At 40.3% G+C, this 25437-nt stretch overlaps 1 protein-coding gene across 2 annotated transcripts in view; it reads right to left on the bottom strand.

The window, feature by feature from the left end:
- The window catches only part of SH3BGRL2 (SH3 domain binding glutamate rich protein like 2), a 273913-nt gene that overhangs the window by 50098 nt on the left and 198378 nt on the right, over positions 1–25437 (bottom strand). The window contains exon 1 of one of the 2 annotated variants that reach the window (XM_025383660.1): positions 17763–18162. The exons of the other annotated variant lie outside the window; for it this stretch is intronic. Coding sequence (XP_025239445.1) covers positions 17763–17807 — 45 coding nt within the window. The 5' untranslated portion in view covers positions 17808–18162. Of the gene's footprint in view, positions 1–17762; positions 18163–25437 lie in introns of those variants that run through there. 2 annotated transcript variants of the gene reach the window in all.

Genomic DNA, 25437 nt, shown 5'->3' with positions numbered 1-25437 from the left:
AAAAGGAAATGTGGGGAAATTAAAAGATAAACAGAACAGGTCCCTGACCGTAAAGAACTAAGAACTCAAAGAACCTTGACTGCATTGAGGCCAGGAGAAAACATTCCACAATCTACAGCATGGAGGGAGGTGGAAGAAAAAGGCTCTCAGTTTGGAGGGCAAAGGTGGAAGGAAGGGGAGAGGATAACCTTCATGAGGAAATAGCAATGCCACTGGCTTTGAAGAAATGAGGCAATCTTACCAGACGCAATGCAAAGTGAGCACAATAAGGCAAAAGAAATAGCATGAGAAAGGGATAGGAAGTTTAGAGAAAAAGCAAAAAGAAGTCTGATATATATATATATTATACATATATAATATATATATTAGTCAAAATATATATATTATATATGTAAAATATATATTATATATTATATATGTAAAATATATATTATATATTATATGTGTAAAATATACATATTATATATATTATATATGTAAAATATATATATATTATATATATATATATATTAGTCAAAAGACTAGAGAGAGAAAATGCTGCAAAGGTAGGTCAGAATCCGATTACATAGGGCCCAAAATGCCAGACCAAAAAGTTAGGCCTTGAAGCTGTAAGCTCTGAAAGGTCAGTGAAGTTTTTCTGAATCTAACACACAAGATTTAATCTTGTTAACAGGATGATTTTTTTTCCCTTTAATGGAAAAAGAATTCAAAGGTGAATTATTAATCATTTCATCCGTGTTAATTATCTCTTAGAACCAAGCTTGCTATTAAAACATTGCTGTGGAATTAACTACAGGGTGGCCACTTGTCCTGCTCTCATGCTACAGGAAATACATACAAATGGAAAAAAGGGGTCATTAAGTCTAAAACAAAGTGGATATACAAATCAAATTCATGTATTTGACAAAAAAGAACAGGGAAAGCGACATCTGTTCCAATTCACAGTAAATACAAAATATTTAGGTCTTTTAACTTTCCACTGGCGTCTTTCAAATAAGTAAAATTTTTTAGAATCTTAAAAACAGCCACCTTCCCAACTCGAGATTTGCTATTTTTCTATCTAGTTCTGATGACTTTCTTTGCCCTCATCCAAATAGATATACCTGCCCTCCTGACTTAGCTACAGGATGAGTACATTTAGGATTATATTCCATATGAGCCTGTGTTGTCCCAATTTTCTATGTTCATCTTTGCTCCCCAAGATTAAGAGTTGTTTGGGGGGAAGGATCATGCCATATACTCATTCTGAATCCTGAACATGGCTGAACACTGGACAAAAGAAGATATTCATAAATACATAGGAGTTGATTAACCCAATTAATTTCCAAAATATATATTCCCTAAAGACTCAATTCTGTTATTCATATGGTCTGTGCAAGGAATAGAAGAAAAATTTGAAATTCAGAGCTAGAAGAAATCTTTAAAAAAAGATAACCACAACCACTTCTTAAAAAAAAAAAATCAACATTATTAGTCATTAGGAAAACGCAAATCAAAACCACACTGAGGTACCACTGCATTCTCTAAAAGTGCTATAATGAAAAAGACAAATAATCACAAATGTAGGAGAGGATGCAGAGAGACTGGAACCCTCATACACTGCTAGTGGGAATGTAAAATGAAATGGCCACTGTGGAAAACAGTTTGGCAGTTCCTCAAAAATGCAAAATATCGCATTATCATACAAACCACCAATTCCACTCCTAGGTATATACCCAAGAGAACTGAAAACATATGTTCATACAAAAACTTATACACAAACGTTCAGAGCGGCATTATTAATCACAGCCAAAAAGTGGAAGCAACTCAAATATCCATCAACTGATAAATGGATAAACAAACTCTGGTATATTCATGCCACAGAATATTATTCAGCCATAAAAAGAAATGAAGTGCTAATACGTTCTACAACATGAATGAACCTTAAAAACACTACGCCAAGTGAAAGAAGCCAGACATCAAGGGTTTCATTTATGATTCTATTTATATGAAATGTCCAGAAGAGGCAAATCCATTGAGCCAGAAAGCAGATTAGTGCTTGCCAGGAGCTAGAGGGAGGTGAGAATGGGGAGTGACTACTAATGGGCATGAATAGGGGTGATAAAATATTCTGGAATTAGATTATTGCACAACATAGTAAACACACACACACACACCAAAAAAAAGAAAAAAAGAAAAAAAAAACCCTGGGACATACAATTTTTAAAAGTTAATTTTATGGCATGTGAATTATATCTCAATTAGGAAACAACAATAACAACACAACAAAAAACCTGAAGCCCAGAGAAGCCAAGTTTCTTGTCCAAAGACAAAAAGCTGATTAAACAGCACCGCCAGAACCAGATTCCAAGCCTCCCAACTTCCAATGCAGTATTCTAGCTCCACAATACACTGCTCTAGAAGTATTAGACAATGGATCCTGAGCTTGGAAGCAATGTAGACTTGAACTAGTCATTTAACAGGTCATACCTTATCAAAAGAGGAAATGGAATTAAATGATCTCTTCAGTTCCTTCCAGTTTTAAAGCTATCGGAGTCCTCTCAGGTTGAGACCATTTCCTCTCTGATGCTATAGAGTGGTGGTTCTCAAACAGGGGCGATTTTGCCCCCTAGGGGACATTGGAGAATGTCTGGAGACATTTTTGGTTGTCACAACCAGGAGGAAGGGTGCTACTAGCACCCAGTGGGTAGAAATCAGGCAAATTGCTCTATATCTACGATACACAAGACAATCCCCCACAACAAAGAGTTGTCCAGCCCAAAATGTCAATAATGCCACTGTTGACAAACCCTGGTTTAGGGTATGACCAACTATTTTCAAGCTTTTCAAGGCAGTTCCACCCTAGAGTTAATAACTTCAGAGTGGCAATTTTGAGATTACAGTGACTAGAGGCTGACACCATGCTAGCACCAAGCATATAGCAAACAGATAGGAACTTTTTAACCCCACTGCAGTCAACCTCCCTAAAGAGTCAAATATTCAAATGCCAACAGAAGTCAGACAGTTAATAATGTAAAATAATGAAGACAGCAAACAACTAATAACCATTTAAAACTAGTATTTCCTTCCTTTCACACACACGCACAAACTTTTGCTGGCTCCCATTCTTCTTGAAACATATATATAGCCTTCTCAATATAATCTTATGGTTTCCCACTTTTGATGGACATAGATGCCAAGAAGTACTTTCTATTATAAGACAAAAGAATATACAAGCTCAGCAACAAATGGCTCAGAGTTGGGAAAATGGAAAGAATGATGAGGTGCTGTGTAGACACCAAGGATACAGGCCCCAAGGCAAGGGGGTATCACTACTCAGTTCCAGTGGATCCATGCCAAGATGCCATGATGCCATGATGGAGTGAGGTGCCAGGATCAAGTAATCTTCAGAAGAATGGGAAATCCAGGTTATGTTTGTGTCTAAGAAAGATATCTCCCAGTATTTAAAATATTTGCTCAAAAGAATTTAAAATGATGTGTTAACTCAAAAGAGGGTGTTTCAGACTTGAAACCAGATTGTGACTTCCAGCCTACACTAACCTTAATAAACAATGACAGTTTGGGGTGTTCCTAAGGCTATGTTCCATCTAACTCAGGACCGTTTTTTTTTTTTTTTGAGATGTCGCCCACGCTGGAGTGAAAGGGCGCGATCTCGTCTCACTGTAACCTACTCCGAGCCTGGGTTCAAGCAATTCTCCAACCTCAGCCTCCCAAGGAGCTGGGATTACAGGCACCCACCAGCACACCCAGCTAATTTTTGCATTTTTAGTAGAGACGGGGTTTCACCACTTTGGCCAGGCTGGTCTCCAACTCCTGACCTCAGGTGATCCACCCGCCTCTGCTCCCAAACTTCTGGGATTACAGGTGTGAGCCAATGCGCCCGGCCAACTCAGGACCTATTATCTGATTATTTGAACATTATTTTTTCTTAATTAAATCTATATAGCTCATTTAAAGTTGAAAAAAATCAGAAAATTATTGTCAACTTAAATTTAAATGACACTCAATAATAATAATGGCTGCTATTTCATTAAGCTTCAACAACTTTACAAGCAGATTTTCTGAGATCCAGAGAAGTAAAAAGGCACGCTCCGCCACCTTGCCCATTAGAGTATCAGATCCATAATTCAAACCTAGGTCTTTCTGCCCCAGAGTCTACATTTTTTTTACTCATCACTGCCCTTGTATCACACAAATTTACTCTATCTACCAAGCTTATGAGGCTCTCTCAATAACTTGCATATAAATAATCTAATATTAGAGAGATGGCTGACAATAAACAAAGCATAATGATCTCGGAGCAATTAAACTGGACAGATGAAGTGTGTAAACAGCAGCTTCACTGACGACTCCTGCAGGCCTCCTCCCTACCCATGTGTGTTGACTGAATCTTTCCCTTTACAGATGAAGGCTGTCTACACTCCCCCAGACCCTCAATTCCCTCCCTGCCACCAACAGCCCCAACTCTGGCCTCCTACTTTCTACTCCCTCTCTTGCATTCAACTCCCTCAGTAGGCTGCAATATATTGATAAACTCCTTCCACTAACAAGAACACTTTTGTGCAGAGCATACAACGGGGAATAATCAGCCCATAGAGAACATTTCTCCTAGTAACCTAGGATTCAGGATGTAAAGGATGAGGGCACACACCTACCTCCACAGCAACCATTTGTCCCCACGGATCTGCTGCCCAAAAGGCCCCAATATATTAAATATCTCTGCCTATGACCCCATCTCTGGGTTACGGCCATCCTGGCCAACCTTTCTTTCCCCATATTACCTATTGCCCTCCCATCCAATCCTGCTCCCTCCAGTTCAACCCATTAAGTTGGTTCTATTCAACTTTATCACACACAGCCAAAGAACCACATTCGAAGGAAATCATATATTTAGTTTCAGGACATCCAACAAAACATTAAACAGTCTCTTCGGAGCAGTGCCTGTTCTCATTTCCTTTAACTTCTGAAGTCTTCCTCTGGGACATGGCCTATAGGAAGAAGATGGTACCGATCTGGTTATCTGAACCTTCTGGGTTCTATGACAAGACAAGTTATTTAAAGTTTGGGCTTCTTACTCTTCTGAGAGGGGGCAGGGTAATTATAAACAGCTACTATACCAAGTTACTTTAAGGAATACAAATAACATACACAAGCCCCCTAGTACTGCCTGCACATGTGAATGGTACTCATTGTTATTATCACAAAATACTTGTTTTCAATTTTAAATCATACTCCTTTTAGCTTCCATCAATCTCTGAAGAAGCAAAACCATTACTTTCACATGCTCTAAGGACAACATGCCTACAATTATCAGCTCAGCAGCTGAGTGGAGACCCTGGAACCACTCCTCAGGAGTCCTGCACAATTCCCTCTGTTTATTACAGCTTGAGTTCAGACACCGTTATTCTAGCATGCTTGCTGCAATAGCACAACCCAGGTTCTCATCAGTCTCTTGGTCAGGGGCTCTTCTGGTGGGCAATGTGGTGCAATATAAAAAGTACCAGGCACAAAATCAGAAGAAAAGGGTTTGAATCTAGGCTTTACCACTGAGCTGAATAATCCTAGACATGCTACTTAATTACCCTGTGTCTCAACACTCTCATCTGTAAAATGAGTATAATAAATCATAGTTTGGCCGGGCGCGGTGGCTCACGCCTGTAATCCCAGCACTTTGGGAGGCCGAGGCGAGTGGATCACAAGGTCAGGAGATCGAGACCATCCTGGCTAACACGGTGAAACTCCGTCTCTACTAAAAATACAAAAAATTAGCCGGGCGTGGTGGCAGGCGCCTATAGTCCCAGCTACTTGGGAGGCAGAGGCAGGAGAATGGCGTGAATCTGGGAGGCGGAGCTAGCAGTGAGTTGAGATTGCGCCACTGCACTCCAGCCTGGTCGACAGAGCGAGACTCCGTCTCAAAAAAAAAAAAAAAAATCATAGTTTGTAGGACAATTGTAAAGATGAAATAACATAAAGTAAATATTGTACCACATTGCTGGACACAGGTAAAGAGTAACTGTTCAGCTGCCCTTTCAGTGTTCCAAGGCTCAGTACAATGGGTCCCCTCTTCCAGCTGTCTTTTTCCTTCTCCTGTCTCCCACAATTTTCCACAAAGCCCCCTTACTGCTTTTACCATCATCAACCTGCCCATCTGCCAGATCTGAAAGTGCCCAACTTATGTTTCACAGGTATTCAAAATTCACAGTGTTCAGATTCACAGTCAGGATTCTAGGAAATTCCATTCATCTTCATTAAACACAGAAATCCTGGCCCCTCACTGCCCCCAACCCCCACCAAATTTGGGGTGACAGACAAGGCATGATGTTTGCAGAGGATGTCCATCAATTCAACTTGGTGTTTCATATTCCTTCTCCCTGTTACTCACAGACTCAACATATTCTTTATCAGTTACAAGAATCTGAAAGACAGAGTCTAAACACATGAAGTCTAAGGCAGGGATGGCAAATACATGGCATAAGCCCTAATCCTCCCTCTGGTACCAAGGCAGGCATCGACAATCAATCACACTGTTTTCCTGCTGATCCCAGTCAAGGCTCCAAAACCCCTCTCCCGGCTCTCCTGGAGAGCCTTGACTGGGATCAGCAGGAAAACAGTGTCCCTTAGACACCAAAATCTTTGGATGCTCAAGTCCCTTATATCAAGTCATATAGTATTTACATATAACCTATGTAAAGCATGGTATAATTTAAATCATCTATAGATTATTTATAATATCTAATATAATGTAAATGCTATGTAAATAGTTGTAATACTATATTATTTAGGGAATCAGGACTAGAAAAAGTCTGTACATGTTCAGTACAGATGCAACTGTCCACTTTTTTTCTCATTATTTTTGATCCACACGTGGGTGAATCCACAAATATGGAACCCACAGATACCAAGGGCTGACTGTATTATGTATAGCAAAGAATAGTGACCATGTGCATAGTAGTAAGCACTTTTTGGGGAGTGAAAATATGATCTGAATGACTCATGTACAACATGCCATGTACCTATAAAACATCCAAACATTACAGCAGAACTCTAACTAAATGGTATGTTTGGGGAATGGCCTGCTCAAATTATAATGTTTTCACATATTTAAGTAGAAAACCCTTTACACCTAAACTTACTAAAATCTCTCCTAAAATTATACCTGCATACATCCTCAGCCCAGTAAGTAGTTTGTACTATACATAATTTTTGGATGATTAGCCGGGCGCGGTGGCTCAAGCCTGTAATCCCAGCACTTTGGGAGGCTGAGACGGGCGGATCACAAGGTCAGGAGATCGAGACCATCCTGGCTAACACGGTGAAACCCCGTCTCTACTAAAAAATACAAAAAACTAGCCGGGCGAGGTGGCAGGCGCCTGTGGTCCCAGCTACTCCGGAGGCTGAGGCAGGAGAATGGCGTAAACCCGGGAGGCGGAGCTTGCAGTGAGCTGAGATCCGGCCACTGCACTCCAGCCTGGGTGACAGAGCCAGACTCAGTCTCAAAAAAAAAAAAATAATAATAATAATAATTTTTGGATGATTAAAGAACTTACACAGTTCAAGGTCATCGTGATTTTTTTTATCGTTATGCTGTTATCACTACTACTACTGAAGATGATTATGACATAGAAAAAGTAGGTAACATGCACTGAGTACTCACTATGTCATGGCACTCAGTTAAATGCCGAATGCAGAATCATTCATTCATTCAAAGCTCCTAAGAGCTTTTCTATGCATAAAATACCATTCCTATCCCACCTTTACAAATGAAGAGGCTAAGGTTACTTGTCCAATGTCATGCCTTTCATCAGTGGCAGAGCTAGGATTTGGACTCAGCCCCTGCCTTAACCATAACACTGTTCTCTAATGATGGATTCCCATAGCCAGGACAGAGAGGTAGGTGCATGGGTTGAATATAAACTGACTCCAGAATTAAAGAAATCAGCACATATTCAACCCAAACATTTATTTTGGCTAGTAAGCAGTTTGTTTATCATAAAAGAACAGTGAAATCTAAACTCCCATCAATGGAGGGCTCAGGCCTATAAAGGTGGCCAATTCCCATTCAAAGAAACTGCGCCAATGAACATAATTATTAAAAGAGAACCAGTGACAGATAAGCAGAGACTGTGATTTAAAACAAACCACAAAAAAAAAAAAAAAAAAAAAAAAAGAGCAAGAGAGAGAACCACTGAGCTTTAATTCACATGGGAATGTCATGAATAAAGAAGACCACACTCCCACGCCTTGTGGAACATGCAGAAGGAAAACAAGTTAACTCAAAAGCTATGCTTGTTGCTCTTTGGGTTTTTTGTTTTGCTTTGTTTTGCTTTTAATATTAGATCGGTATGTAGCAATAGCTGCTGACTTTAACTATATTTGCATTTACCAAATACCACTGAACTGACCTGTCAATCAAGTCACCTAATTGTGTGTCTCTTACTCTCAGTCCTCCACTCTCAAAGCCACTAGACTGAAGATGACAAAATCCATTTCAGATGTGAGCCATGACCCAGTAGGAATTGGAAAACACATCCTGAAGTAGTTAGAACCCCCTGCCCTCAGTCGTACCCAGTGTTCCCTGTCTGCTAAAGGAGCTGAGAAGCAATACTGGTAGAGGGCCCACCAGGACCCCACAGCAAAGCAGGCACACCCTGCTGGGGTACCTTCCACTTCGGGGGTCAGCTCCAAGAAACAACCCCTTGGAGTTCTGCCAAATACTGCACCAGCTCAAAAGAGTTAGATCCCCTTGGGAATAAGCTGTCAATAGTAACAAAGGTGACCAACAAAATTGTTCCCAAATTGTCCCAGGGGCTGTGCCAGCCTAAAAGTGCCTAAGTTTGTAGGGAGGTGGGGCCCCAACCACCTACATGCTGGCACCTGAGTTCAGCTTTCCATCCCACCGCAAAGCTGTCATGAGCCAGAAGGGAAACATTCAATTAAGTGCTTCTCCAAGCTTTATTTCTTTTTTAGAGTTAGAAAATAAAACAAATCAAATATAAAAGAGATAGCAATACTAACCCTTTAAATTACCACAGTCCAGTTCCTGAGAAACTAGCCAGTGCTGTCAGATGAAGTCAGATAAGCCTATTAAGAGAGAGAGACAGAAGTGAAACTGCACTGCCTTAAATTGGGTTGTGCAGTTTCTAGCTGGTACAGGTTTCCAATCTCCAGATCTCCAGTTCCTCCCCTCCTGCCCTACTCCTCCCAGCCACCCCAGTGCCCCCCAAAATCTAAGCCATGGCACATACTCATCACTGTCTAAAAAACACTAAACAGAAGGCTTGTTGATATGTTCTTAAGCTAAAACTAGAAGGAGGACCCTCAAAAGACAACTGTATATAACCTGAGGTAGAACAGTCCCCACAAAAGTTAACAAGCATTTGCCATTTCACAGAAGAAAGAAAATGTTCACTAAATTTTTAAGGCTAACCTCTTTTTTTGCATCATGGATAAACAGTATAAAATAAAATTAATCACAGAAAAAAATGAATACAGGAGTGTGGTTTAAATCAGAACTTAAATGTCTAACTAACTCTCCAACTAAAATAATACCCATTTAAAGCAATTCCTGCTGAAAAACTCCTGAAGCCTAAAAGGGTCTCCTGAGTTTGGAGCTTCGAGGGTGACTTTTTAAAAAAACTGACATTTAGCAGGTGAAATAATAATTTCTAGACCCCATTCTTAAATATGCATTTCAAACTAAAGTATTTTTGTTGTTGGTGGTGATGGTTTTGGGGTTTTGTTTATTTGTTTGAGACAGGGTCTCATTTTGTCACCCAGGCTGGAGTGCAGTAGCACAATCTCGGCTCACTGCAGGTTTGACCTCCCAAGGTTCAAGCACTCCTCCTGCCTGAGCCCCCCAAGGGGGGGGGGGTGCAGGTGCATGCCACCATGCCCCGCTAATTTTTATATTTTTTGTAGAGATGGGGTTTTGCCATGATGCCCAGGCTGGTCTCGAGTTCCTGAGTTCAAGAGATCTGTCTGCCTCAGTCTCCCAAAGTGCAAAGATTATAGGCATGAGCCACTGCATCTGACACAAAATATTTTAAACTTTCATATATAATGATCAGTAAGTCACGCTAATTTCTACTTTAGAAAGTGAAACATTCACTATGAATCTAGACTTTTTTCTATTCTGTCACCCATTTCTAATTTGATAGAAAAAAAACAATTCATTTAAGAACTTTTTATAAATCAAAGATGAAAAATAACTAAGGAAGAAATATTGTTTAGTTAATATCTCACACTGCTTCCTGTTGCCTGCTGAGTTTTTCACCATCAATAGCTCTTTTCCTTTTCAATTTTTGATTTTTAAAAGTCAAAAAACAGAAAAAAAACAACACTCACACCATCTTACATGAGACTTCCTGCAATGTGCAAACCACCTTGTTTTTCATATTATAAATATATGTCAAAATTTAGTTTCCTCAACAATCAACAGAGTGAAAAGACAACCTACAGAATGGGAGAAAAGGTGAAAACTATGCATCAACAGGAGACTAATATTGAGAATATACAAGGAACCCAAACAGCAGCAAAAAAAAAAAAAAAAAAAATCCAATTAAAATTGGATAAGTGATCTAAATAGATAGCTCTCAAAAGAAGACACACAAATGGCCAACAAATACATTTTTAAAATTCTTAACATCAGTAATCATCAGGTAAATGCAAATCAAAACCATAATGAGATTGCATCTCACCCCAGTTAGAAAGACTACTATCAAAAAGACAAAAAGTAACAAATGCTGATGAGGATGCAGAGAAAGGGAAACTCATATACTGCTGGTGGGAAGCAGTATATGAGTACAGCCATTCTAGTGAACAGTATGGAAGTTTCTCAAAAAACTACAAATGGAACTACAATTTGATTCTGCAATCCCACTACTGGGAATTTATCCAAAGGAAAGGAAATCAGTGTATTAAAAAGGTATCTGCAGTCCCATGTTTGCTGAAGCACTATTCACAATAGCCAAGACATGGAATCAATCTAAGTATTGAACGTACGAACGGATAATATGGTATATATACACAGTGGAATATTATTCAACCATAAAAAGAATAAAATCCTGTACTTATGGCAACATGAATGCACCCGAGGACATTACATTAAGTGAAATAAGCCAGAGACAGAAAGATAAATACATGTTCTCAATTAGATAGGAGGAGTAAGTTCTAGCATTCTATAGAATTGTAAGATATTTCCAGATAGCTAGGAGAGATTTTGAATGTTCCCAACACAAAGAAATAATATTTCAGGGGACTGATAAGTCAATTACCCTGATTTGACCACTATACATTATACATACAAAAATATCACTAGATATCCCATAAATATGTATAATTATGTATCAATTTTAAAAACTTCTAATTCTTCTATTTTCTTAATAAAAATAGTTTGTATGCTACTTATAACAGGTAAAAGAACATCTGCAGAATTTGAAGTTGCATTCCAGAATCTAAAGCTTATCTTAAAGTTTCCTTCTAATAGTATATAATTTTGACACATTATCATATATGTTTTTCTTTGAATAACTGGGTCAATGAGAATTTCAGGGAAATAAAATACCATCAATTTCTCTGCACTCAAAGACATAGTTCTTGATCAACTCGATTTGTTTTCTTCTGTAATTGTAAGTGAAATACATTTTGATTTTTGATTTTCTTTTCTTTTCTTTTCTTTTTTTTAGATGGGAGTTTCACTCTTGTCACTCAGGCTGGAGTGCAATGGCACAATCTCAGCTCACTGCAATCTCCACCTCCTGGGTTCAAGTAATTCTCCTGCTTCAGCCTCCCAAGAGTTGGAATTATAGGCACCCGCCACCATACCAGGCTAATTTTTGTATTTTTAGTAGAGACGGGGTTTCACTCTGTTGGCCAGGCTGGTCTCGAACTCCTGACCTCGCGATCCACCTGCCTCAGCCTCCTAAAGTGCTGGGATTACAGGCATGAGCCACTGTGCCCAGCCACATTTTTATTTTCAAATAAATTATTTTATCTTGCTAAAAAACAATTAGCTTCTTCAAGTAGATTGAAATGCTTAAAATATTCATATACAAATGGGTAAACAGCTCCTAATTTCATAAAGGAATCCATACCCTTTGTTATATTTTTAAGTTTAAATGTTACTGAGGAATGGATTAAAAGCACATCAAATCTGGGAAATACTAAAATGTACTAGAAAAACTGAGGTTAGATCTTCACTTGGGATATTAAAAAATCCCATTTTCTAGCAAAAGACCTCATACATAGACTATAGTTCCATATACTTCAATATCCCGCTGCTGCCTTTAAGTGTCAAGAAATGTGGCCCAGTCTTTCCAATCAAATGAGAAAAACTCCGTATGTTGGTCTTTTTATTTCAATCCTCATGTTGCACGCTATTATGGGTTGAGTTGTGTCTTCCCCAGAATATATTGAGGTCCTAACCCCCAGTACCTATGAATGTGACCTTATTTGGAAATAGGATGCTTGCAGATTATCAAGGTAAGATGACATCATTAGGGTAGGCTCTACTCAGTATGGCTGTGTCCTTATAAAAACGCAACATTTGGGCACAAAGATACATGCACAGAGGAAGAATGCCATACGAATGTGAAGGCTGAGATGAGGGTGATACATCTACAAACAAAGGGATGCCAAAGATCGCCAGCAAACCATCAGAGACTACGAGAAAGACACAGAAAGGACTCTCCCTCACACCCCTCAGAAGGAAGCAACCCCACCAACTCCCTGATCTCAGGCTTCCAGCTTCCAGAATGTTGAGACAAATTTCTGTTATTTAAGCACCCCAGTTTTTGGTATTGTGTTAATGACAGCCCTAGAGAACTAATATACAAACTTGCTCACCCTGACCTTCCGTCACCACCACATCCACTCCTTGGGACCCCAACTTACTCCTGCTTCTTCTGATCACTTGTATGCTCCCAACTCTTCCCTAACCTCACTCCACACCCTCCTCTGCCTATGTCCTCCAGCCCTGTTTCTGTTCACTGGGTACCACTTGCATTTTGGATAGGGCAGTTCTCTGTATGGGGCTGTCCCACACTGTAGGATGTCAAGTACCCCTGAGACTCTCATTCCCCCAAGATGCTACAGAGCCCACAAGGAGAACATCTACTCTAGCAGCTCTAAAGCCTCCTGCCCACCAGGGTTTGATTAAAGGTTCCCCCACCTACTGAGTAGGATCTCAATCTGGTCAGCTTGCTTCAGTCTCTTCCTCTGGAAAATGGAAATAAATATTAATAATTACCCTGCCGTGTGTCAGTGAGGATCCAATGAACTAAAGATCCTAAAATGGCCAGTTATACTCTCATTCACGTTATTAGAGTAACTCAGGAATTAATATCCACTCTATTCTACATGATCACATCCTGACTAACTGCCTTAGAACTCTTTTCTGAGGTGTCCTTACACAGGGAGGCCTCACTGAATACATTCATAGGGATGTAACACCTTACCTGGTAATTGTGTGTATAAAAAAGTTATAAATCACCCAAAGCAGTAGGTATGCACTTTTTACAGTTGCAAACAGCAAGACAACTCTGAGCATAGTTTCCACGTGTTCCCCTTCCACACCCACCCTCACTTGAGGTTCTATCTGTGATTTCCTACTTTGCTTCCAATACCTTTGTATCTTTTGCTCCCAGTGATGGTGGCTCTCCAACATCCAGGGATATACTGATGTCTAGCTCATTTCACCCCGCCCCATGGAAACATCTCCCAAGCCAGCATCAGTCCTTCACTCTTCCTTGATTAAACAGTTTGCATCCCAAGTCTCTGAACCGGGGAGAGAGAGAGAACTGATTTATGCCATGAGGGCAGAATCTATGTCTATTCTGACCATCGCATATGCCTAGTACCTAACACCACCTAATACAGAGCGTGGGTAAGTAAGTTTTCAGTGATTGTCTGATGAATACATCAATCATTCAATGCATGAATGAATGCATTCAGGCATCAAGAATCTGGCTTCCTATGAAATCTCAGCTCTGCACTGACTGGACATAAATGGCTTCCGGGAAAGCCACTTAATCTCTATGCCTAAATTTCCTTTTCTAAAAAATGAGGTGGTTGGGCTTCACTAAAAATATCTTTAGGTTTCCCTCCAACTCTAACAGAGCCCAGGAACTTTAATGAGGAGTAAAAGATTTTATTTACTTTTTGAGAAATGTTAATCAAGGCAAGTAGGAAGGTAAAGATTCTTCCGAAATCACACAACCAGGGCTCCCCCACTGCCAAGCAGCTCCATGTTCCCTGAGAAACAAAAGGCTCCAGGCAGCAGACAAGCTGCAGAAACTAAAGACATCTCTGAGATGCTAAGCACTACAGAGTTTGTCATCGTCGGTTTCTTTCAGTCTTCTTTCAAGAGTCTACCCTGTCCCACCCAAAGCTCCCCCTTTCCAGCTTGAGCAGGATGGGCTCAAGAACTCTCTCCCAGGCTCCAAATCTAACTCAATTCCTCTCCCTGCCATCTGCCTAAGGCTCCCACATGCATATTTTATGATTTCTGGCACATTTCCTCTTTATCTGACATCCTGCAATGCATCTCTCTGCCTCCTATATTATTTCTAGCTCTGGTAAGAATGTTCCTGCAAGAAGCATGTGTCCTTAGGTTGTACTTTACTACCTTTCCTAACTCATCTCCCATCTGTGAATTCCTTGGAGACACAGACCACACCTTCTATTCTCTGGCTTCCCACAAGACCAAGGACAGAGCTGGGCAAGCAGCAGACTCTTAGAAAATACTTGTTGAATGAGTAAATGAAATAATTGACCGATTTCAATGTTTTTAAAGTAAAAAGTCATATTCACATATTTCCTGGACAAAGTTACTAAGACTTCCTCTTTCAGTAATACATCAAGAATAAATTAAATTTTAAAATGACATTTCTATGAATATACTATTTTCTTAGAACTGAGAACAAAAAATTTCCCTACAATACAATGTGAATGAATAGCAACATGGTCAGTTGAGTAAGAAATCTGATTTTCAGGTACCTATAGCATAATAATGTGGCATTGCTTTTGTTTCCTAGTAAAAGCTGACTTCTCCTGGAGCCAGGGAAGACAAAAGAGGAATCATCCCTTGGTGTTAGTTATTCCAACTGCTGAAGCTGGAGAGCTTAGGGGAATCAGAAGAAAATAGGATGATTTTCTCTAAATAGATGGTTTAAATCTATTGATGATTGAAGCAGAGCATCTTTTTAGAAATCCTGGGACTTACTTGGCTAAGTCGAATTCTGGTCACATCCCTTCCTTGTGGTTTAATAAACTTCAGCTAAAACCAAACTGACTAAAGAATCAAATTATTTGTTCTCCCATGCACTTGCTGGCCACGGCTAGGCACCAAATGAAACACTAACAGCAGTCAACCCAACACTGCTGGAGGGAACACATCATGGCTATGCCACTAAAGCCTAATACAGCTTAATGCTACTGGCCCCATTAGCCTCGCCAGCCCAAGAATTGACCTAAATATCCTCATTAGTTCTTAGAAATTGTTATTCTTACATATTAACATAACCTTAACATCACTAAAAGTATGGATATTACAGATAAACTGTGTACTGATATAGGAGATAAAACTACAATTGGGGAGCCTCAATGAATAACTGTGTATTGATACAAGATATCATTGAGGAGACTCAATGAACAAGTATTTTCTAAAACCTGAAAAGACTGCGTCATCAAACAGCAGCACATTAAAATAGATAATTAGTGTTTATGGTCTGTAAGCATGTGGTAACTGCGTATGTCTTCTAGCTCAAACGAAACCATGTCAGAACACATGCTATCAGGCAGGGCATTGAGGGGACCTGAGCCTTCACAGTAAAATGCCCAAGGAAAGAAATTCACCTTGAGACTAATAGGTAGGTATATTGTTCAAGCAAAAGAAGCTGTTATAACGATTCATCCACATTTACTCACCTGGTGAAGTCAAAAGACTTTAAAGCTAGCGTGCAATTCTGAGTTATTCATGAAAATCCTTCATTTTACAGAAGAGAAACTCAGGCAGAGATGAGGCACCTTATCCAAGCTTACACTGCACTAGTCAGGGCCCACACTAAAACTTAAGTCTCTTAATTTTAGCTCCATGTGCAAAACACAAAACATTAAATTTAAAAGTTAAAAAGGCACACAGAAGGCAGGCAATAAATATTTGCTAATGGCACTTAAGAAACAAAGATGTGGAGTACCAAAACTATCTCAATATACTACCTACTAATAGAATAAGTCAAGTCATTACCTTGACTTTGTCTGACTTGCTCAAAGTAGCCTAGCCTTTATCTCTTGTGGAAGGGATAAAAACCATTTCTTCCATAATCAATATAATGCTATTGGGACAATTATTGAAGCATGCAAGTCGGTGTGAAACCAAGAGCTTTGTAGCATTCTTAGTAAGGAGTGCATTTGAACAAATCTACCTTTGAAACAGTGCCAGTTTGTGAACACATGAAGTGTGGCTTCAGTAGGGAAACCTACAAAAGGCAGGGATGACTAACCAACCCAAATAGCTAGAAACACCAGAAACTGTCAGAAGTCTGAGGACCCCAACATGACTGCACATAAGTTGCATTTTCCCATCTATTGTTTCTAGTGCAAATGGGGGTGGAGGGACTTTGTATGATCGTGTTGGTTTCTTTTTAAATAAAAAACTTCAGTTAGTTTACAAGGATTTTTAAACAATATTTTATTCCATCTTCCACTCCACCCGCTTAAGAAACAAATTTTGGAACAATCTGACTGAGCTACTGGGCAGACAATTGGCCAGACCAAATTTAAGCAATCTACAATGCACTTTTTGATGTTACTTGATTATATATGTCACCAAGGAGGTTCTTAAATCTATAGTTGAACTCTTGGTTAAGGAAAACAAGTCTCAATAATCATGTAAAACACATGTGCTATGTCCCTCAGTGGGCTGTCAAATATACTAACTACTGAATTTTTCCTTAAAGTCTGACATCTTTAGCTATTTAACTTTCTTTTCTTTAAAAAAAAAAAAAATTTTTTTCTAAAAAAATTCAAGAACATTCACTAAACAGAATAGTTAAAAATAATGAAATTAAAAAACCACAATTCATAGATCCCCAGGATAAAATTTCCAAAGCATTACAGGTGGAAAGAAAATGCGTGCATACACATACATTTACATAAAGATGCAAAAGTATTTATGGCACCCTAAGAAAAACATGACAGTGAAAGCAAACAATCCTAGCATAACAGGACAAACCTGGTGTACCATTCTCTTTGCGCAGGTATAAAACTAAACAAATGCACTTGCTGGCGGAGGAAGGGAGGACAGAGAGCAATCCCCACTTAAACTTGTTTCATTCAGGAGCTAGGTTAACAAACCAAAGCAGCCAAAAAGGCTCCCGTGCAAAACATAACCAGTCTGAAGGTCCCAAATCGGGAGGAACTAAACTAGAGGAAGGGGGGACCCCCGAAGCTCTTGAACAACCCGTTCCCCAAATTTCCACGCCACACAACAGGAGCTGGGGGCTTCCCTCGGACTCCATTTTCAGGCCGCGTTGTCTGCCTTTCAGGCCACGCAGGGTGGGCATTTGGGTGAGGCCAGGGTCCCCCACCCACCTTTCCTCCCCGCCCTCTTCATTGTTGCCGGAGCGTGATGGATCACCTGCCGGGCGCGGGCTCCCGCGGGCGGACGCGCAGAGCGCAAGAACGCGCAGTGACTAGCGCCGCGCGCCTCCCGCAGGACCCGCGCCCCGCGACCCCAACCCGCTGCCCGCCCCCACCGCGCTCACCGCCACGAAGCCCGAAGAAGAGGCGATGAACACGCGGATGACCATCCTCTCGGTGCGCCCGGGACAGACCCCTTGCCCCCGGGCTCCGGGCTGGCGTGGACGCAGAGCTGGACCCTGCTACGAGCCGCCGGCCGCCTCCGGGTAAAGAACTGCCGTCGGGGAAGATCGCTGGGATCTGGCTCCCTCCCACCGGGTCCGCAGATAAAAGCCCAGCGCCGCCCGGCCGCAGGCTGAAGGGGAAGGAGAGGGAGGAGGAGGGAGCCGGCTGCGGGGCGTGATGGGAGTTGTAGTTTCGTCTCTCCCTGGAGTGGCTGGTGGACTGAGCTCCCCTCCTGACTGCGCTTCGATCCCGAACACGCGCAGGTGGCTGGAGGAGAGCCACAACCTGGGGAGAAGCTGTGAGTTGGGTTGGCAAGGATCCTAGCTTGACGAGGAAAAAGCAAACTAGGCAAAAGGGCTTGGTTCAAAGTCCAAGCTTGGGTTCTGTATTGTGGTTTACTGGTTTGGAGCATCCACACCCAGAAATGCCAACAGACACGATCGTGCTGCGGACACACATCGTCTCAGGGCCGCTGGAGTACCGGGCTAACCCCAGCTACCTGAAGCAGGCGGGATCAGCGAGCCGGGTGCTCGGGAGGTGTGGACGGTAGGGCTCGCTTTTTTGTCCAGTAGCACTGGAGATTGCAGAAAGGTGATTATTTTGGGTAAATGAGAGGTCTTCTCTTGTCTGTACACACTGAAAATTAGAAACCCACATGGGAGCACAACCAATATTTTATTTTTCTTAGCAAAACTGTAATTGTAGTAGAAAAAAAATAAATACCAAACGAAATTGGAATCCTTCTATCAACACTGGAAATCAGGACCCCACCCCCCCCCCCCCCACCCTGCACAATGGCTTCGCCTCTGTGCACCTAATATTTACAGTTCAGCCAAATCTGTGCCTTTTTCAGAACCGCTGCACATTCCAGCGCAGTTTCCCAGGAGGATGCTGTTAAATAAAAAGCTTTTAGATAGTTGCTAATAGTTTAGGAATAGTTTTTTATCAAGTGCTTTCTGTTTGACAAAAACTCAAGCCTCTCTCACAGTTTTGTTGAAAGGAACCAATTTTCCCTGCTGTACTGTATTTACTTCTTTCCTTTCAACACGGGAGTTTAGCAGAGGTCTGGGAACAATGTTAATTAAGAAAAAGGAAGAAATTAGATGATGAGGTCTGTGGCTCTTTGATAAATTTCTTGCACAAAGAGCAATCATTATGAAGTACTTTTTAGAGCAGTTATGAATATTTCAAGTTTATAACCGTTCCTATTGCTTTTCTTAAAGCCATTTCTGTAGTAGGAATCTTTTTAAATTTCCTTCAATAATAGAAGAGACAATCCTAATGGGACTTTATTTCTTCTTCGTGTTTAAAATTTCAAATAGAAGCTTTGCTGTCTTTAGTATCTCTTGGCAAATGTACTTTGATTTTGCTACCATAAATGTGGAAATGCATGTTTATAAAATAGAAAGTAATTTTCTTAAAAGTAGATACCATAATTCCTATATAAATGCAAGTCTTTATAAAAGTCAACATTTTCTTCAGTTTGGAATTATTCAGCTATGAAGATATTGTTAAACTCAAATAATTGGAACTCAGAACCTACTCCGTGAAAGGTACAAGAATGGATAAAAGTTGAACAAGTCATTTCTCTGTCAGCAGAGCACCTATTGTCTGGGAAAGAAAAAGGCAGATACAGAAATAGGGACAGAACAAGACACACTGCACCAATACAGTGTTGTGTGGATGTAAAGGAAAAAGGTGGCCATTGTAGAAGGTACTTTAAAGATGAGTGGAAGTTCTGTCTGCAGATCGGGAGGATGCAGGGTGAGACTATTCAGGGTGTGTGAGGAGAACAGCAAGGAGTTGGTTTTACTTCAGAAAGGAATATGAGGGGACTAGTAGAGGACAATGTGAAAAAGTAGGTTTGAATGAATACCAACAAAGGACTTTCACTGGGTTATCTGCTCAGCTCCTTGGGATTTCTGCTCCTTTCCTCTGATCCTAGAAGTTGTAAGGGTCCCCAAAGCCCTGGACATACAGCAGGACCTAACCCTCTGACCACAGCTTATTGATCTAGGAGTGAGCACCTGAGCCAAGCAAGGCCAAGCAACATTTCTACCCTAAAGATTCAGAATTGGAACTGGGAAAACAAGAGAGCTTGAATTTGTGACATGGAAGCTCAGAGCTTCCAACATGAGAATCAGAGAAGCTGAAGAAGCTAGTCGGTAGAAAGAGAACAACAGAGAATTTGTAAAAAAGAGTTGGAGATAATAGCTCTAAGTTTTAGAAAGAGTCCTGACAATACTGTCATCTAAGGGTCCGCAAACTATGACCTGCATATCAAATGCACATGGCTGCCTGTTTTGTAAATAAAGTTTTACTGAAACACGTTCCTCTTGGTATTGTCTATGGTAGACTGACAGAGGTCATATGGCCCACAAAGCCTAATACATTTACATCTGGCCTTTACAGAAAAAGTTTGCCAATCTCTGATCCTGTTCAACCTGTTCCTATATCCCTGCTCTTGAGGGCTGTGTAATATCCCTGTATCTGTAAGTTCCTCATCTTGCTTAAGCCACCTGAAATAGGTTTTGTTTCATGGAACGAAAAGTGCCCTGAGAAGTTCATAAGCAGTCTGTGTCCAAATGTATTCTGAGGAACAGAAGGATATTGTCAGAACTATACTTCAAGAAGAATCCTCTATTTTTTTCACCCTGAATGAAAAGGTTCACCTTTCGACCTTGTATGCAGGAGAAAATGTGTTAGCAATCCAGTAAAACAGCAAGGCCATTATGGAGGTGAGACCCAGAGTCAGTAAACAAAGTGGAAGAGTAACTGAGAGCAGAACGCAATCTAGGATGTAGGCTAGAGGTCCAAGATCAACACCAGGTTATCAGACCACAGAGAGTATTAGATGCCAATCTGACACATAAGGTCTACAGATAGAGCGGGTAGTCAAAACTGAAAGATAAGACTAAGAAAATCGAGCAGGTCATTAGGCTTGAAGAAAGTGGCTCCTGTGTTGCCTAGGACTTTATCGCCTTTACAAGTCCTGATAGACCATATGGCTAGAATGTTTTAAAGTAGGGGTTCTTGACCATTTTTTTGTGTGGGAGTAAGAGGAGTGCCAAGGACCCTTTAGTAGTCTGATGAAATCTATCGGTGGTTTCTCAAAAAAAAAGTTTCTAAATATAGAAAATTTGAAAGTATAAGATTACAAAGGAACTGTATTGCAAAACAATTACCAAAATGTTAAAATTTTGACATGATAATGTGTATGATTCTTTATTAATGTATTAAATATTAAGATTGGTGGATCAAATGGCCGTCGTGATTTTGAAGTAGTAAAGGGAAAAGATAAAATTTTGAGATATTTGCAATAATTGGAAAATATGAAAATGCCTATGATTTCTATTGGTAGCAAAGTCACAGTGTTACTGCTCTTACAAAGGCTTATTAACTACATTCATAATTGAAGGAATTGGTAAATTTCAGTTAGAGTTTAGTGAAAAGATAAAGATGTGAATTTTTTTTCTCATTCAAGTCCATGAACCCCCTAAATTCTATCAAGTCCCTTTAGGCTGGGGGTGAGGGGAGATCCAAGAACCCCAAGTTAAGAAATCATGATGTCGGCTGGGCGCGGTGGCTCAAGCCTGTAATCCCAGCACTTTGGGAGGCCGAGACAGGCGGATCACGAGGTCACAAGATCAAGACCATCCTAGCTAACATGGTGAAACCCCGTCTCTACTAAAAAAATACAAAAAACTAGCCGGGCGAGGTGGCGGGCGCCTGTAGTCCCAGCTACTCCGGAGGCTGAGGCAGGAGAATGGCGTGAACCCGGGAGGGGGAGCTTGCAGTGAGCTGAGATCCGGCCACTGCACTCCAGCCTGGGCGACAGAGCAAGACTCCGTCTCAAAAAAAAAAAAAAAAAAAAAAAAAAAAGAAATCATGATGTCTGACTATATCTAAATCTACAGAAGCCTATTATTTTGCCTAAGAAGAAAATATGGAAAGAGACAAGAAGGAGCCATGAAGAGTCCCTTGGAGATCTCCTACATTTAAGAATTGGAAGAACAACAAGGAATTAAAAATAGTAGAGGAGCAACCAGAATAGTACAAAACTGAAAGAGTATACTGTCACAGAAACCAAGAGAAGAATTTTAAGTTTCAAAATATAGAGACTATCTAAGAATGTTAGCCTGAAAGTCAAGAAAGATTATATTGAAAATAGAGACTTTCCTTGGGCAAATTTCATCACCTCCATAAGCCTCAAGTTTCTTGTCTATAAACTGGGTATAAATAATGGCTATCAATCAATATTCTAATGAGAATTAACTACCCTTGGGATATTATTTAAGTTATGCCGTATAGTGCCTGTCAACCCACAGCCCTTCTAAAGGAAAGTCTCAGGCTACCTGGTCACAGATATTTGGAATATTTGGACCATATTTGTGTACTTCCCCCGGCATGACCTATTGCAGCTTGTAATTTGCAACATATGTGACCAGGTTGGAAAATACATGCAGGTCCTTCAAATTCCTCTTTTAGGAATTTATAGTTAGAAAATTTAAAGACTAAGGCAGTTAGCAATAGAATAAAGGGAGATGGTGTGAGGCTGGGATAGGGTTGGGATGAGAAGCTTTGAGCAAGTTAAGGCAATTAAGGGACTGAAATGAGTAAAAAGAGGAAGCTAGTCTGTGGCCCAGGGAAATGGAGTCATTATGTGGTGAGAAGCTGAGACACTAACAAGGAGGATCACAGTTGTCTTGCTTCCAGTCTTAGTTTTCATGAATTCAAGTCTGCCGTGGTTCCTGCCCTTGAGTTGCTGTTTCATAATCCCCCTCCTTTATCTTGAGCTACTTTAAGTGGGTCTATTTTCTTTCAACTATTAAATCCTGACCAGAATACCTATGTAAAGCGTGGGTAGTAAATCATGCTTCTTTAGGGGTCAGGCAGGTGACACTGATTAGGGAGGTGAGGAAGATCCAAGTGCAAATATATTCACTTCATGCAAAGGGTGGGCACCATGAGGACTGTAGCTGAAGTATTCTGGTTTTTGAATGCTGGCTTGATTTTTAAAAACTGAGCCCAGTAAACTCAGGTTTGCTCGCTAAACTCACCATCTACAGGCACAGCCCTGTGGTCCTCCAGGTTTCTCTCTCCATTGTAAAGCACTGAGCCCAGAGTTTGGCACCCAATAAATCCACAAGAAGCACTAGCTGTTATCATGGTAATAGTTTATTATCATTGCTGACCTTTGTGAGAGCACTTCCATTAGAGAAGTGGAGACAGAAGCCAGATTGCAGTGTCTTGAGGACTGGAACCTGATGAGGTAATAGAGGCAATGATACATCTTTCTTCTCTCTTCTTTGGAAATTTGATGGTAGAGGGAGAGAGCAAGGGCAGAAGCTATAAAGGAAATCAGGTCACATAAATATCCTTCATTAAGGTTTATCTACAGATTAAATAAAGAGTTCTTTTAAACAGTTTGAAGTCTCAACCATCCCAATTCTATTTTTATTTATTTACTTATTTAGAGACAGAGTGTTGCTATGTTGCCCAGGCTGTTCTTGAACTCCTGGCCTCAAGCAATCCTCCTGCCTCCACCTCCCAAAGTGCTAGGATTACAGGTGTCAGCCAGCACATCTGGCCCAGATTTTAATTTTAGAATAGAATTGAATCTGACCGATAATTTTGTTCTGTTAGGGCTGCCCCGTTCTTAACAGCTCTTAAACTAATATTACCTGGCTCCCCAAGGATTTAACTTTTTAAGGGACTTCACAGTGCCCACACCATGCTTGTCACAATCACTTTCCAATTCAAAGTGGTTGTTCCTTCAAAAACTGAGTCAGCACCTTTGGCTGTCAGTGGGTGATAGATTTGTGGGAGAGGAGGTTAAGGGAAGGGGTAGGCCAGAGGGGTTAAAGAATGGGAAGCTATACCTGCGTTAATGTCACAGCTATATGACCTTAGGCAGCTGGTTTAACTTGCCAATACCTCATCTTCCTTACCTTCCTGGTTGTTGCAGGGCTTAATAGAGATGATGTATGTACAGTGCTTTTTGACACCATGCCTGGCACATAGTTAGGACTCCATAAATGTTATCTATTATTAATCATGCAAAGTAAATCAGGAAAGGGCCTGCATTTGCACAAAGCATATAAATCCTATAAATATTCGTTTCATGTGTGTGATTTTAACTTTCTAAATAACAAGTATCTGGTTTTGTATAAGCCTCTTTATACAGTGCTATGTTCAATTAAAGTACTTAACAAAGTCTTTTGATGTTATTGAAGTTTAGAGGCCATAATTAAGATAAAAAGAATATTTGTGAAATGAAGCAGCAATAAAGTCAAATAATGCAGCTTGAATTTCATAAAAAGAGAACTTATCTACTGTTTTATGTTGTTTCATCCGGCCAATTCTGTCTATTCTTGATCAAATAAAATTTTAATTATCAGGAACCATACTAACCAATTCCTGAATTAAATGGAACTTTCAACATTCATGATTAAGGAATGGAGGTAAATTATGTGTGTGTGTGCGTGGGAGTGTGTATGTATATGTGTGTATATATGTGTGTGTGTATATATGTGTGTGTGTGTGTGTGTGCGCATATATGTATTTTAATAGAGACAGGGTCTTGCTCTGTTGCTCAGTTTGGAGTGTAGCGGTGCGAACACAGATCACTACAGCCTTGACCTTCAGGGCTCAAGAGATCCTCCCACCTCAGCTCCCTGAGTAGCTGGAAATACAAGCATGCGCCAGCACACCTGGCTAGTTTATTCATTTAATTTTTTTGTAGACACAGAGTCTGTGTTGCCCAGGCTGGTTTGGAACCCTGGGCTTAAGCAGTCCTCCCGTCTTGGCTTCCCAAAGTGCTGGGATTACAGGCATGAGCCATGGAGCCCACCCAGGACATATTCTTGAATCAGTTCACATTCCCCTCAACCAATAGGGTTCTTTATCCTATCTGACAGGAAAAAATACCCAAAAACCAAAAAGCACTTTCATTCCCTGAGCACCTTATTCCTACTGAAAACTCAGCAAACTGAAAAAGAGAAGAGATGGAAGGGAGATGACTTGTACAGCTGCCATCCTGCAGCAATAACAAGGAAGCTTTGAGATCTGCTGGTAGGGTAACTGCGGGATAAACTGAAGCCCTTGTGTGCAGTTCATTTCTTGCAGCTATATTCACTCAGTTTCTGCCAGATGCTATACTAGATGCTGGGGATTCAGCAGTAAATTAAACACAGTCCCTACCTTCATGGAAATTATGGCCTAATTGGGGAAGATGATACTGAACATATTACAAGTATGCTTTGTGCTTAAAGGAAAAGATCAGATATTGTTTTGTGTTCTTTATTTTTATTTCATTTTTTAATCTTGTAGGACTCTCCTAGTCATCTTTTTCTGGTTAATATATCATCTATATGTTAATCAAAAATATTAACTATAGATATTTTTATGTTTTTTGATTAATATATAGATGATATATATTAACCATTATAATAATATATAGATGATATATATGATATTATATATAGTATAGATGATATATATATGATATACTATATATAGTATAGACGATATATTTATGTTTTTCCCAGATTGCATTCCAGGTCAGGAGATGAC

Source organism: Theropithecus gelada, chromosome 4 (genome assembly GCF_003255815.1).
Source record: "Theropithecus gelada isolate Dixy chromosome 4, Tgel_1.0, whole genome shotgun sequence".
NCBI lineage: Eukaryota > Metazoa > Chordata > Mammalia > Primates > Cercopithecidae > Theropithecus > Theropithecus gelada.
Note: the sequence above shows the minus strand (reverse complement) of the source record. Positions and strands in the feature narration are given on the sequence as shown.